Source organism: Triticum urartu, chromosome 7 (genome assembly GCF_003073215.2).
Source record: "Triticum urartu cultivar G1812 chromosome 7, Tu2.1, whole genome shotgun sequence".
NCBI classification, from domain to species: domain Eukaryota; kingdom Viridiplantae; phylum Streptophyta; class Magnoliopsida; order Poales; family Poaceae; genus Triticum; species Triticum urartu.
This window is the reverse complement of record NC_053028.1, coordinates 267537460-267553044: the sequence shown is the minus strand read 5'-3', so window position 1 is coordinate 267553044 and position 15585 is coordinate 267537460. Positions and strand designations below refer to the sequence as shown.

The window sequence follows — 15585 nt, the reverse complement described above, 5'->3', positions numbered from 1 at the left end:
CACCGGGCAATGGACGGGGCAAAGGACAGTCTCGCTCGTGGAGACACCCAGAAGGCGGGCACGCCAGCCTCTTTTACAAGAGTAATGATACCCCAGCATCTCCACTAGGTACCCAATAATAAGGCACAAACACTTTTTGCGACAAAAAAGTGCTTTGCCCTGTATGAAAAAGATTACTTTAATTTGCAGCACCACCAAAATAGGGCACCAGGTGTTACAAATATGCAACATCTGGGCGGCTGGAGTAAAACAAATTTGCAGCCGCACCACCACCGTGTCAACACCACCCAATCGGCTAAATCTACACCCCGCCGCATGCTGCATCCGCAGCGGGATCTGTTCAGCATCTTCGTTGCCGCCCGCTGCGCCGATGAAATCCGCCACCATGCAACCTCCATTTCACCACACCACCTCCGCAGCGGCACGCTCGATTCGGTCGCCACCGGCCACCGCCTGCCGCCGCCCGTCCCCACTCGATGCCGCCCCACCTCCACGCCGATGTCGTTTTGTCCTCGCCCTCATTGTCGCGGCGTCGCCATACTCGCGACGCCGCAATGCCGTCGAAGCTCAAGTCAAGAGCAATACCAGCTTCAAGAGGGTGGGGGCGCATGGCTCTGGCCACTTCGGCGTCGAGTTCCAATGCGACGACCGTCGCTACTGGCTCGACACGTTCAAGACGGCGGGCATCACGACGTGAGCCTATGAGATCGTCGGTTGGCGGCTCGGCCGGCCGCGAGAGGAGCTCAACTTCTCGGGGATCACAACCCGAGAGGATGCAGAGTTCATCGGTCTGCCAGTGAACATTATGCCGGTTAATGGGGAGGAGGAGGAGAAGAGCAATGCGGAGTTCATCTACATTGTTCCCGGCGAGAGCGATGCAGAAGCCATGGCGAGGTTCGCAAGGGAGAACTCGCAGTACATCCAATACATGACGGAGTTCTTTTGGAAGCGAGACCACGAGACGAAGAAGGCGGTGAAGAAGGAGGACGAGGCTGGCCCATCGACGGTGATCAACCTTTCATCGAAGGAGGAGTTCACATCCGATCAAGAGGAGACCCTGGCATATTGGAATTCGGTCGACATCCACTGTGTGTCAGACAAGTAGAGTAGTAGTGATCGTTTATGTTAGATCAAGTAGTATGGTGAACTTTTATGTTTCGGGTTTAAATCTATGCAATGTTTGGGTGTTTGTTTGAATTGATCTATGCAATATGCTTTCAAAAAAAATTAGGTCATCTATTGTAGTGGGAGGTCTTTAGTGTTGTGAAATGTTTCGGGTGTTGCAAATGCTTCAACCAACTTTTTCTTGGCCCTATTACAGAGGTCACCTATTGGAGATGCTTTTCTTCGAAAATGATCAAATCTATTATAAAAGTTCAGCGGAAGTACATTGAATTTCAAACATAATAGAAAATAGAGCGAAGTGCATAGTAGGTCCTTGAACTATTTCAAAGATATCATGTAAGTTCTCAAACTATGAAACTTTTCATCTAGGTCCTCGAACTATAGTAAGTGTGGCATGCTAGGTAAAATATGGTTCTCATACTACTTTAGTGTTTAGCTGATTTTGGACCTGAACGACACACTTATTGCACTTTGAGGACCTGAATAATGGTTTTCATAGTTCGAGGACCTACGTGACACCCCTCAAATAGTTTGGGGACCTATAGTGCACTTTACTCTAGAAAATACATTAAGATTTCGAGACCACCGAACGAACACTAATGCCACTAGAATGAGCCGCCTCCGCGGCGTTGTCAATACTGTCACCGCTTTCCTACCGAAGCCGGATTGATCTTGGTGATGACAGCCGGGATGTCTTCATGCACATGCCCCTAAGGATCAGTGCCCTAGAGCCGCAGTCGTCGCCATTGAGCTCTTGCATAGATCTGATCATCTGAAGCACCTGATACCAAATCTCGCCACATGATGAAAAACTCTTAACTTCACCGCTCTAAGAAGATGGCAGGAATCTACGCCAAAGCTCCTTCGACTATGTCCAGACCGACAAACTCGAGGTGAATCGAAGCTTGTAAGACAAATTTGAAGAAGAAGTGTCGCCATTCGCCCAAGCGCGGCACCTACAACAGCTTAAAACTGTAACTTGATCTTGCTTTCCTCCCTCCTCCCGGGTCGCCCCGCTCGCGTCCGGGAGGAAACCCTGGCCGCCGCCGGCGGGGGTCCCCCGCCTTCTCCTCCTCAACCTCGTCGCCGCCAAAGGGTGCGGCCAGGCGAAGTCTGGTCGGCGTCGACGGCGGTAGGGAGATCTCACCCCTTCGCTCGGCGGGCTCAGTATGGGCCGAGGCGGCTGGGCCGGGGTGTCGCGCTAGCGGCGGGCGCGACAGCGCGGTGGCGCGCTAGAACCGACCGACGGTGGCGTGGCGGGTGGCGTGCTGGAGGTGCGCGCTTGGGGGCCGGTTTTGGTCGCGGCTCCGATAAATCTGGCCATCCGGGTGGCGTGGCCCGGGGCGGCGCTGGTCACGGGCGGCGATCCATGCCTCGTCTTTCGGCTGGTGGGGGTGGCACCGTGACGATGGTGGTCGACCCTCTCTCGCATGCTGCTCGGCTGGTGGTTGTGGCGGACGTCGACGACTCGGCGGGTGCCGTTGGCCGGCCGGTGGTGGTGGGGTGCACTCCGGAGGGAGGCAGAGGCCTCATGGTCCCTATCCCCGGTGGCGCAATGCGGTGGCTGTGGCGAGGACGAGGCCAGCGGCTACGGCAAGGACAAGGCCGACACCTGCGGAGAGGTCGAGGTCGGCGGCTGCGGTGAGGTTGAGGCCCGCGGCTGCTAGCAACCCTCTCCCCTACCTGGATCTGGCCGGCTGGGCCTTCTTCCTGCCAAGGGTTCGTTTTGGGGTGAAGGGAGTCCATTTTACCTCTCATCGGTCGGTTACATCCATTAGGCGTCGTTGTGGTTGCAGAGGGGTCATGGATGGCGGGGCGGCGACCTCGATGGTGGTAGTCGCGCTGCTTGTGGGCGAGGTGCGTGACTCAGGTGTGGCCTGGTTGCGATGGCCTCTCGGGCGGCGTGGCGGCCGGTGCTTCGGTGAGCGGTGGTGTTTCAAAGGTGGAGCGTGCGTGCCAGGGGGCGATCCCCTGCTCGGCTTCGGTCGGGCCGGTGGCGGCGGCGTCCGTGGGCGTCGTCTCCTTCCTGAAGGTGTCGTCGTGGCTACTCCCCCCCCTTCGAATGATCCAGGTGAAAGCCATGATCCTTTGGATCCGACGACGACGGTGCTCTCCTGGTCCCTATCCCCAGTGGTGCAATGCGGTGGCTGCGACGAGGACGAGGCCAGCGGCTACGGCAAGGATGAGGCTGGCACCTGCGGAGAGGTCAAGGCCGGCGGCTATGGCGAGGTTGAGGCCCGCGGCTGCTAGCAACCCTCTCCCCTACCTGGATCTGGCCGGCTGGGCTTTCTTCCTGCCAAGGGTTCGTTTTGGGGTGAAGGGAGTCCATTTTACCTCTCATCGGTCAGTACGTCCATTAGCCGTCGTTATGGTTGCGGAGGGGTCATGGATGGCGGGGCGGCGGCCTCGATGGTGGTAGTCGCGCTGCTTGTGGGCGAGGTGCGTGACTCAGGTGTGGGCTGGTTGCGATGGCCGCTCGGGCGGCATGGCGGCCGGTGCTTCGGTGAGCGGTGGCGTTTCAAAGGTGCCAGCGGCGATCCCCTGCTCGGCTTCGGTCGGGCCGGTGGCGGCGGCGTCCGTGGGCGTCGTCTCCTTCCTGAAGGCGTCGTCGTGGCTACTCTCCTCCTTCGAATGATCTAGGTGAAAGCCATGATCCTTTGGATCCGACGGCGACGGTGCTCCGGTGCCGTTTCCCTTCTTGAAGGCGCTGTCTTGGAGGGCTACATTCGCTGAGCTCAGGCTCATCTCTCCGTGACAGTCTGTCATGGTGGACTACTCCGACTATTTCAAGCTCCGTCCTTATTGCTCATTTGTTGTATGTTTGAAGTGTTGGAGTGTTATGGCTGTTCCTGTACCTGCTATCCGGTCTTGGGTGTGTTGTGTGATGGTGTGGTGTGGTGTTGTGTGGTTTTCATTGTCTGTATCGTTGATCATTGCTTTATAATATAAAATGGGGAAAACCCTTTTTCGGTAAGTGCGACACTTGCGAGGACTAAAAACCTTAAAATTTTCTTCTCATCACCGGCGGCCAGAGCGGCGGGCAAAGACAAAGCGAATCCATAGGCTCGCTGATGAAATTTGGAGAGGAGAGTTTGCTCTAGCCGTCTAGAGTTAGGGGAGGAGGTCTGAGACATGCTCTTGAGCTAGTCATAGCTAAATGCGCTATGCACGCGGGAACACGGTAAACAGCTAAAGGAGCAAAATCGCACTCTCGCTTTCCAACACAACTTCCTCGGCAGTATCGCCTAGTGTAGCAGCGGCTCCGTTCCGGCCAGCTTTGCTCGCCGAGCCGGCCATGATGCTGCTGCTCGCGCGCAGCCTCCGCTCCCGCGTCTGCCCTCCCCTCGCCTCCGCCGTTAGCGCCGCGCCTTTCTCATCGGTATCGGCGGCCGCGGCGGAGGCGGAGCGGGCGGTGCGGGACGGGCCCAGGAACGACTGGACCCGCCCCGAGATCCAGGCCATCTACGACTCCCCGCTCCTCGACCTCCTCTTCCACGGGGTACATACTCTCTCACCCCCCCCTTTTCCGTCTGCGTTCCGTTCCAAGTTGGTAGTGCCCCCAATTTCCCAGTGGTCTCGTGCTCCCGGCTCTAGATTTGCTGCCAAGGTCGCTCCTCTGCGCCCTCTGGACTGTGGCGGGTAGACGAGCAGCTCCAGTTGGGCTACTTTTCCTTTAGACGTTCGTGTTGCGAGTGACATTGAGTGTGGCTCATTTTGGGATTAGTTTGCTTGGAGGAGCTTGGGGAGTGCACGGAGAGGTATTGCCTTTGGGGGAGTGACACTTTCTGATTGGTAAACCAGGATTATGAAATATTTGTGCACAAGTTACCTTTAATCTTATCAAATAATATAGGTACTATGCTAGAGGCTGCTAGCACCCGCTGGCCCATGTATTTAACATCCACACCCATTCCAGCTAACACCACTTGGAATTATTAGTTAAATAGTGTTAATCTGCCACTGAACATTGCAGTCGGCATGGTGGAAATTAGCTTCAACCTTTTCACTTTGGAGCCTTTTAGTAATGGAGAGTCCCCATCATTGACAGTGGTGTCAAGTCGAGTGGGATTTCGTTCTTGACGTCCGATTTAGCACAAGAGATATTCTCGGTCATGATTGCTGAACAGTTAAAAGTGGCGATTGACACAAAGACATTACTAAGTAGCATTGATAAAGTTTTTTAGGGGCCTTGTTAATGGTTTGGTGTTGCCAGTGGTAGGTGGCAACTTTCTTTCTCGTTATCTACCAGTTTCAGAATTCTACAGCTTAATTCCCAGAGAAGAATTCAAATCGAATAGTGCATAACGTCTTCCTGGGAAATTTTGCCGTAAGAATAGTTCTGGCTTCCAGGAAATTATCTTCTCATTGGCGTGTTCATATGGATTGTAGATGTAAGGATAATTTTGTCATAAGGATAATCTATTTAGTTACTTTGTAAGGTGTATACTGTACTCAAGGACATTTAGGGAGTATAATCTGGAAATTTGCATCAAGGATTTTATGTACAGAGTGTTTGGATGCTTGGGATTCAAGACTACCGAAAGTATCATCTTTAGGAGGATTTATGTGGTGGGAATGGGTTTATGAGGTACCGAAGGTCATATGCTATGTACTTGGAAATCTTTTTCATAAATCCTCAATTGTCCACTATTTGATTGTAGATGGAAATCAGTAACAAATTTAGCATGACTAATGCACAAGTCAAGGTGTTAGGTAATAACTACATTATTTATTTGATGTAAAATTGTAACGGTTCTGATCAACTTGGTGCATCACAGCTTGTAAGCATTGTTTGCACCATATGAATTTGTAAGCTTGGTGCCTCTGTGTTGATTATATGTAGTTATGTACAAAAGAGACATGCAGGATGATCATTCCACTCATTCATTGTTCTGTTCAGCACATTCACCACATTTTCCTGTAATGTCATTTCATCCCAAGGAAGATTTATTAACTTTGTTTCTCGTAAAAGGGGGAAACAAAATCTTAGTTACCTTGTCTTCAAATTTAACCAGATAATACTGTCATCTTTTGTAGGCTCAGGTCCATAGGAATGTCCATAAATTTAGAGAAGTGCAGCAATGCACACTTCTTTCAATAAAAACTGGTGGGTGCAGTGAAGATTGTTCATACTGTCCACAGTCTTCAAGATACAGCACTGGATTGAAGGCCGAAAAATTAATGAAGAAAGATGCCGTCCTAGAAGCAGCAAAAAAGGTACTGTTTGTGTCCAAGTTTATGGTTCATGGAAACATTGGCTGGCCCACATAGATACTTAATCGTCGTGTTCCTTCTTCTGTCCTATTACGTCTTAGGCAAAGGAGGCTGGGAGCACCCGATTTTGCATGGGAGCCGCATGGAGAGAGACAATTGGCAGGAAAACAAATTTCAACCAGATTCTTGAATATGTCAAGGACATAAGGTATTTATCGAAAAAGCTAACATGGTAGAATTAGTGTGTATAACATATTTTGATCACAATGCATAGCGTTTGAGGAAATATTAGGAAAAATGCAATTTTTCTTTATCATATTCTATTTTTAAAATGCAATATATATTGGATAAATATCTGTGCAGAGGTATGGGCATGGAGGTCTGTTGCACCCTGGGCATGCTAGAGAAACAACAAGCTGAAGAACTCAAGAAGGCTGGACTTACAGCTTATAATCATAACCTAGATACATCAAGAGAATATTACCCCAACATTATTTCTACAAGATCGTACGATGATAGATTACAGACTCTTCAGCATGTCCGTGAAGCTGGAATAAGCGTCTGCTCAGGTTATTGTGCTTAAATCACTGATAATTATAACTTCCATCGTGTGATTCCTATATATGTGTCTTTGCCTCTTTATTAATGAAATAACTTGATGTACTGTTTCGTGTTTGCAGGTGGAATTATTGGTCTTGGAGAGGCGGAGGAAGACCGTGTAGGGCTGTTGCATACACTGGCCACTTTGCCAACACACCCAGAGAGCGTTCCTATCAATGCATTGATTGCTGTCAAAGGCACGCCTCTTCAGGATCAGAAGGTATGTTACTGTTGATTATTTTCTTGTAGGTTAAGATGTCGAAAGTTATCGTAAAACAGGCTTGGATAACCTCAGTTGTCAATTGGGTATGATATACAGAATATAACCAGCTTCATGCTAAGATTATATGCTGATTTATTTGTAATAATTGCTTTTGCTAACTAATGCGCATTACCAGCCTGTAGAGATATGGGAAATGATCCGCATGATTGCCAGCGCACGGATTGTGATGCCAAAGGCAATGGTGAGACTTTCGGCAGGGAGAGTACGGTTTTCCATGCCAGAACAAGCTCTCTGCTTTCTCGCTGGGGCCAACTCGATCTTCGCCGGTGAAAAGCTCCTGACAACTGCGAACAATGACTTTGATGCGGACCAGGCAATGTTCAAGATCCTTGGCCTGATTCCCAAGGCTCCAAACTTTGGCGATGAAGAGGTCATGGTAGCAGCACCCACGGAGAGATGTGAGCAAGCCGCTTTGATGTAAAATGTCGGTATAGATTCTCGAGACCACATCCGGTGCAAAACTGGCACCATTATCTCCACCTAGAGTTTTGTACTGTAGAGATCATGACATTTTATAGTAACTTCAGATTCATCGAAACAAAATAGGGGGTTCTCTGCATCGCATTCCTGGGAAGCGGTCGTGCGATGTTATTTTCAGTCAGGTTGCTGCATATATAATCTTGACGGTGCGGCACACGTAGAAGAGGGTAATAGTTCAGGTTACAGAGCTTGTAGCACAAGAAAAAGAGAAGGAAAGAAGAATACAGAGAGACAACCATAGGGGTGGATATCAGTCATGATCTGTGTCTGGCTCATTTTCTCCATGCATTTCAACCATTGAGAGCTACAGGCAGGAAGCTGGCGGTCTTGCTTGACCATCGACAAAATCGGATCTTTGTGTTAAGTGGCGTCCTGAAAAACTCTATATCTTTCCGGTGTTCCAGCGTGCATAGATAGCTCGAGCCGTGGAAATTGTCGATTCCACCATTGCTCCGGCGACGCAGCCAGGAGGGCCGCAGCAGTGAACACATTCGAGTCTAGCCAGTCATTCATGAGGTGCCGGAAGCCACGGGCATAGGGACAGTTGAGCAAGAGGAGGCAGTTTCATGCTCCTGGTCGCATAAACGGCAAAGGGGCTCATGGGGAATACTAACCTCGCTTGGCAAGATTATCACTTGCGAAGATCCTTTCATGAATCCAAAGCCGAAGAAAGAACTTGCATTTGGGCTGCACCTTTTTTTGAACTCCAAAGGATTGGGAAGTTTGCCCTGGAATAAGAACCAAAGAATTGTCGGAGATAGGCGGATTTATTAGTAGAGTAAATCATTGTTTCTCGAGAATTTGTTTCAGTGCCCAGGATCAGATGCACTCGAACTCCACGCCGTCAAGGTTTCTCGAGATATGTGATGTATGTTGTATTCTCCATTTGTATCTGCTCCGTATGTTTACTACAAATGAATTTGACCCACAATATTCATTGGAGGTTGGTGCCATTCAAACTCTCACGGCACACCCAAGAGACCGACGGCAATTTCCTGAGCCGGGATGGCCGCTCACGCTGTAACTCGCCCTCAAACGGCCACGTATCCCCTAGCCCTTGGGAAGAATATCACATGCAAACCAACATTCAAAGAAGACTTTGTGAAAAGAATAAGAAAATGCTACTGTTCACCGGCGGATGAAGCTGCGCACGTCAACCGCCTTGGTAGTCGTCAGATTTGATTTTGATCAAACGGCGTGCAACCATCTTCAACCTTTGCAACTTGGCTCTAGTTGCAAAGCAAGCAGTGCAACAACGTGCTTGTTGCAAACATTGTTTGTCACGTCCATCACGCAACCAGTCTTGTACGCGCGTCACATGTCCCTCATGGGTCCCGTCCTCTACCTTATCTCCTACAGAACAAATGTGAGCCACTCATTTTCTTCTTCCTTCCCTTTTCAACGCATTCAACACACCACGAATCACGCTGGCCGTCGGCACCTACCTGCCGCACCTGCCACGAATCGAGGCCTCCACCTCAGCGCGACCTCGACCACCTTCATTCACACCGGATGGCAGTCATGCCACCCCTGCTAGCCCCATGCCGGGGACCTACATGCTCCAGGCCGGCCACCAACAACGTCTGCATCCTCCAGTGCGCCTCCATGTCTTGGCCTCCAGCAACACCGTCACGTCCAGCAAGAGGTCATAGATGAGTTTCTGCTACAACGATATTGTTGCAAATTGCGACGGCCAACGACAAAAGGGATTTTGTTTTTTGCAACAAGACTCTTGTTGCACGAGTGCAACACTACGTATGTTGCAAAGGGATCAACAATGAAGTTTTTCTTTCTGCGGCAAGGGCTTTGTTTCTGAAACATAGGCCTTGTTCCAAAGAAAAACCGTTCAACGTTTTGCAAAGTGACGAGTTCAACATGAGCCTTGTTGCAAAGGCTGCCGCGCACTCACGGGGAGAAGATCAAATGGCTGCCGAGCTCATCATCCAGTGACTACCGAGGTGGCGGATCTTTTCTAAACATCACCCGGCCGATGCGTAGCACGCCCCTTGTGAAAACCACGTTTGAAATGTTAAAAAAACTGGAAAATATACAAGATGTTAAGAGGGTCATGCTCTATTGCTATGCAAAAATTAAAGTTTAGACACATTACGGGATGCAAACTATGAAAACAAAATACCAAATTCATCAATGGATAGTATGAAACACATTACCGGATGCGAGCTATGAAAAAAATCAACTTGGAATTTCGCATGGAATAGAACATCACCTTCTTAACATCCCTTTTTTAGAAATTTTTTTCAAAACTTCAAAACATCATTTCCGCGTGGTTTCCATGTGTTATTCTTTCTAGCCCATGACATCAACTAGCTCCTTCGTGATCTAAACAGAACGCAAAAGAACTGTCTCCTTCGTTTTAGGTCTTTCGGTCGATCCGCTATCTCCCCCAGTCTCACTCCACACCACATGACCCCACGATGTCAGCATCCGGGCCATCTTCTAATGCTTCCCAAAACCAGGAGCTCCCCTTCCTAATTACATTGCCTTTCTGCGGTGACGACCTCATGACCTCCACCGCTCGCAAGGGATTGCAACCCGGCTATAGATTCTACAAGTGCACCCACTACGATGGACTGACCTACACAAAATTTTGCCCCATGCATTCCATTAACCATGTCTTCTAACTTGTGCCAATTCTATTTGTGTTTTTTGTTGCATGTGAATCCAGTCCCTGCATGTCCTTTCTTCGAGTTACATGATGTATATGTTGGAAGAATCAACCCACACCAGAAGGAGAACCAAGCTGCACAATAGCAAAGAAAATACAAAATGATAAACCAAAACGAATTAGCCAATTCCTTTTGCTTGGGAAACATGGCAAAATTAGAGTGTGTTTTCAATCCAGTGTTGAAGGGTTGAACTTTATTATCCTTGATCCTTAGGCTCACTATCCTGAGATCTTGTTTTAGAAGGACTTTCCACGCATTGATACTTGGTGCAATGTTTCTAAGGATCTTACTATTTATTTGCATCCAAATGTTCCAACAACCCATGATCAAAATATCAAGAGCAATATCAGAAGATAGAGCTGCGACGGACGGCTGGATGTCTAGGAGGACATAAGTGCTTCCTCTCCTATTATGAATTGAATCCCAACAACTCAGGCAAAAGGGTAGTTTCAAAATAAGTGCAAGGAAGTCTCCACACACTGAGTGCAAAGAACATAAAATTAGAGCTGGAAGTATTTCCTTTGAGGCAGATTCCTAGTGTTCAATCTATCATGCAACAACAATTAGAAGAAAACCTTATATCTTAGAATAACAACAATTTCTGAGACAAATTTGAGAATAGGATGAGAAAGGCACATATTCTCAAAGACGTATACATCTTGGTGGCAGAAAAGATTGGAGAATTCCAGGAGTATAGCCATTTGTCCTTATCCTTAGAGAGATGAATTTGATGCAACAAAGCCTACAATTGTTCAAACTGGTGGAAATCATGCAAGGAAAGAGGTTCGCGAAAAAGCTCTTCCAAATTGGGGCAAATGACTGCTTGCTTGATTGAGATTGTATCATTCATAACAAATGAATAGAGATACGGAAATAATTGTAAACAACTTCTCTCTCCCTAGTCCCCATCTATCTCACTATTGAAGAATGGTGTGACCTTGACCAATCTGACAGGAAGCAGTAACTTTTAATTTAGGTAGCAGCTTGAGAATGCTCTTCCTCCAAAAGTATCCAATCAATATATCTTGAGTTGGTCAAGATGCATAATAGGATTCCTGAATGAGATTGACCTAAGTTAAATCATAGTGGTTGAAAATTTTGTGCAAATGCTTCATCAGCAAAGCCTTGTTATGAGTTTCAATGCCCAACACACCGAACCCACCATCCACTTTGGCAGGAAAACTTTGTCCCGAGCCTTCAAAGTAGTACCTTTATCTTCCATGCCATAGTTTCTCTAGAAACAATGCTTAAGATATTTGTTAATTTGGTCAAGCACAAATTTGGGCAACTCTAGAGCACATAAAGAGTGTGGGAAAACTAGCGAGACAATCTTTACCAACTGAAGCGTTTCCCCATATAAAAGGAATGATGATCATCCAGACATCCTTCTCTCACTTCTCTTCATAACAGGCAGAAATCATTTATCTTGGGTTTGGTGGTATAGAGGGGGAGGCCTAACACTAGTGCAAGTATGTAAAGGGAAAAGATCCTTGCACACACCCAACAATAGAAGCATGTTCAACTGTTGCCAGGCACATTGATGGGCAAAATCATAGATTTACTGTAATTAACTCCGAGTCCGGTATAGACTACAAAATGCAACATAAGAATTTGAATGTGCTAAAGTTGAATAGGGCAGACATGCATAACAAAAAAAATGGTATCATCAGCATATTGGACAATAGGGAAATCATGGCATGCACCAGTAGGCAGGGAATGCTGGATAAGATTGTTGACCTCATCTTCATTAAAAATTGATTGTAGCAAATCTGTAGCCATGACAAATATAAGAGGGGAGAGTGGATCTCCTTGTCTGACACCTCCCTTGCAAGGGTATTGCATGCCTGGGATGCCATTCAGAAGTACAACTGAATAAACACAGGAGTAAATCATGTCAATCCATCAAAGCCATCTCTTACCAAAAACTTTGGCTACCAACAACTGCTTTATAGTTTGATGTTCAATCATATCATAAGTATTCTCAAAATCTAATTTTAGAATGATCAAATGCTTGCCAGACTACTAGCATTGTTGAATTTATTCATATGCCCATGCCAGACAATCCAGGATAGATCTTGATTTTAGGAAGCCATATTGATTAGCATGAACCAAATTCAAGATAATTCTTTGGAGCCTATTGGCCAACAACTTAGTAATTATTTTGATGGAGCAATCCAACAAAGAGATGGCTAAAATCAATTACATTCACAGGTAGAACTTATTTAGGAATCAGAGTGATGAAACATGAGTTGTTGCTCTATAAATATGCTCTTCCATGATAGAAATCATTAATAAGGCAATACAAATCATCAACAATAATATTCCAACAAGCGTTGATGAAGTCAATATTAAATCCATCAGAACCAAGTCCCTTATCAAGGGGCATTCTTCACTACCTCATCAATATCAGATTTAGAAAAAGGAGCTTCTAAGAAATCTAGACTAGTCCTTGTAGTAATTAAAGTTTCCAGGTTCAGCAGATTGTGACTTTGCACAGAAGTGCCCAATCTTTGTTTGAATGGTGTCCATAAATAGCAGCTTTAGCATGAGGATCATGGCGTTCCAATCCCAAATCAACTTTCAGGGAAACAATATGATTTGTGTATGTATATGATTGTGGGTTTAGCATGAAAAACATTTAGAATTGGCTTCTACCATCTTAGTCCATCTGACAATTGCCCTTCGTTTCTAGTAGATCCACTGGTAAGATAGCAACTTGATTAAGTGCTCCTTTAGAATATCTCTACCATTACATTCAATGATATTCAAGTTTCCAAATTCCTCGATAGTGTTAATGAAAAGGATGACCTCATTAGTGGAACTGATGGTGGAAGCAAGAATATAGATATAGCTAGCCCAAACTTTCAAACCCTTTCTTAATATCTTAAACTTTGTAGTGAGTCTCTACGCACTATCAATTTTAGGAACCCATTGTTCCCAAAGCCTTTTATTAGCTTCCTTGAAATTAGGGTGTTGCAACCAACAATTACAAAATCTACATATTTTAGACTTGGGGATGGAGGTGCCGATTTTAATCATATAAGGAATATGATTAGAAATAGGCGTGTCAAGAGGAAGAACCAGGGTATTGGGGTAATGAAGGTTCCTCGCTTCAAAAGTAAAAAAACTAGCCGAATTTCTCTAGGATGGGAGAATTTTGCATGTTGCTCCAAAAGTAAAGCATGCATTTCAAAGGAATTTATACTAGCACGAGAGCACTGATAGATGCATTAAAATTATTATATCTGAAATGTAGACACCCTCTTTATTTTTGTTCCCAGGACACCCCGCATAGTTAAAATCACCTAGAGCCAACCAATCTCTATCATCAGGCATATCAATAGTTTGGAACCAATTAAGGAATATAGCTCTAGCCTCAGACTAACAAGGACCATATATATTACTTAGGAGCCAAGAATCATTATTATGACTGATGAAGACTTCATATATATGAAAATGATCATTCTTGAACTCAGTTTGGCGAGATAAGAAGTAATCATTCCAGGCAATCAAAATACCCCGAGAGGCCCGAGCTTACTTAGTCTCCTTGGGCAACAATTTCTGACATAATGCAAGTCAAAATGTTCTCTCTTAGTTTTCTAAAGGCATAGAATAACACAATTGAATTCTTCAATCTTATTTCTCAAAGCTAGTCATTTATCTTTGTCATTTATCTCTCTAATATTCCAATTAGGAACATTCCCATGTTTGGACACTTCAAATTGATATATACACTTAAATGGTCCAAATCCACATTAACATACATATCCACACTATGAAGCTGATTGGCATAGTGGCCCGAGTTGGTTTTCCATTTACAACCTTGTATTTTCTTTGTCGGGGTTCCGGGCCCTATGGATCTTTCAAAATACAAGGACCGGTGGGGGCAGAATACTCCGTTGGTCCATAATTGCGGAATTGTGGATGGCTGCATGGGAACTTAGTAGTAGCCAATTTGTTGCTGGTGTGAGAGGGTAGTGTCTGATTCGGAGATATGGCTGAGGGAGTCTTGGATTAGGGGGTCCTCGGGTGTCTGGACTATTTGATATGGGCCGGACTGATGGGTTGTGAAGATAAAAGCAGAATACTTTCCCCCGTGTCTAGTTAGGACTCCCATATGCGTGGAAGGCAAGTTTGGTGTCCAGATATATTATTTCCTTCCCTTACAAACCAACTCTGTACAACCCTAGACCCCTCCGGTGTGTATATAAACCGGATGGTTTAGTCCGTAGAGGCTATCAGAATTCTCATAGGCTAGACAACTAGGGTTTAGCCATTACAATCTCGAGGTAGATCAACTCTTGTAACCCCTATACTCATTCAATACAATCAAGCAGGACGTAGGGTTTTACTGTTGGGAAACGTAGCATGCAATTTCAAAAAAAATCCTACGCTCACGCAAGATCTATTTAGGAGATGCATAGCAACGAGAGGGGAGAGTGTGTCCACATATCCTCGTAGACCGAAAGCGGAAGCGTTTGACAACGCGGTTGATGTAGTCGAACTTCTTCTCGTTCCGATCGATCAAGTACCGAACGTACGACACCTCCGAGTTCTGCACACGTTCAGCTCGATGACGTCCCCCGAACTCTTGATCCAGCAAAGTGTCGAGAGAGAGTTTCGTCAGCACGACGGCATGGTGACGGTGAAGGTGAAGTGATCCGCGCAGGGCTTCGCCTAAGCACTACGACAATATGACCGGAGGCGTAAATTGTGGAGGGGGGCGCCGCACACGGCTAACAATCGTTGTTGTGTGTTCTAGCGGTGCCCCCTCATATATATAGGTTGGAGGGGAGGAGAGGCAGCCAAGGGGGCGCCCCAAGTAGGAGGAATCCTACTTGGGCGCCTCCCAATTCGGCCTCCCCCCTTCCATATTCATCCAGAGGGGGAAGGAAGGAGGAGGGAGGAGAGAAGGAAGGGGGAGGCCGAATTGCTCCCCTTCCTTTCTCTCTTCCCCTCTTTCCTTCCCCCTTATTTGGCCTACATGGGGCGCACCAGCCCCATAGGGGCTGGTCTGTCCCCTTCTTGGCCCATTAGGCTCATGTAGTTGCCAGGGGATGCCCGGAACCCCTTCCGGTGACCTGATATGTACCCGGTACCCCTGTAACACTTCCGGTGTCCGAATATCATCGTCCAATATATGAATCTTACCTCTCAACCATTTCGAGACTCCTCGTCATGTCCGTGATCTCATCC

At 46.9% G+C, this 15585-nt stretch overlaps 1 protein-coding gene across 1 annotated transcript; it reads left to right on the top strand.

The window, feature by feature from the left end:
* The first annotated feature begins 4269 nt into the window (after positions 1 to 4269).
* Positions 4270 to 7778, top strand: LOC125520817 (biotin synthase, mitochondrial). Its single transcript, XM_048685846.1, has 6 exons — positions 4270 to 4624; positions 6163 to 6342; positions 6441 to 6547; positions 6703 to 6908; positions 7020 to 7159; positions 7338 to 7778. Exons 1-6 carry the CDS (start codon positions 4421 to 4423, stop codon positions 7641 to 7643), a joined length of 1143 nt encoding a protein of 380 aa, XP_048541803.1. The 5' UTR covers positions 4270 to 4420; the 3' UTR covers positions 7644 to 7778.
* Positions 7779 to 15585: the final 7807 nt, after the last annotated feature.

Excerpts from the sequence above, each read along its gene's own strand:
- LOC125520817 (XM_048685846.1), top strand. The coding sequence starts at position 4,421 with ATGATGCTGCTGCTCGCGCGCAGCCTCCGCTCCCGCGTCTGCCCTCCC. Across the intron at positions 4,625-6,162 it reads TCGACCTCCTCTTCCACGGG|GCTCAGGTCCATAGGAATGT; the intron begins GTACATACTCTC and ends CATCTTTTGTAG. Across the intron at positions 6,343-6,440 it reads TCCTAGAAGCAGCAAAAAAG|GCAAAGGAGGCTGGGAGCAC; the intron begins GTACTGTTTGTG and ends ATTACGTCTTAG.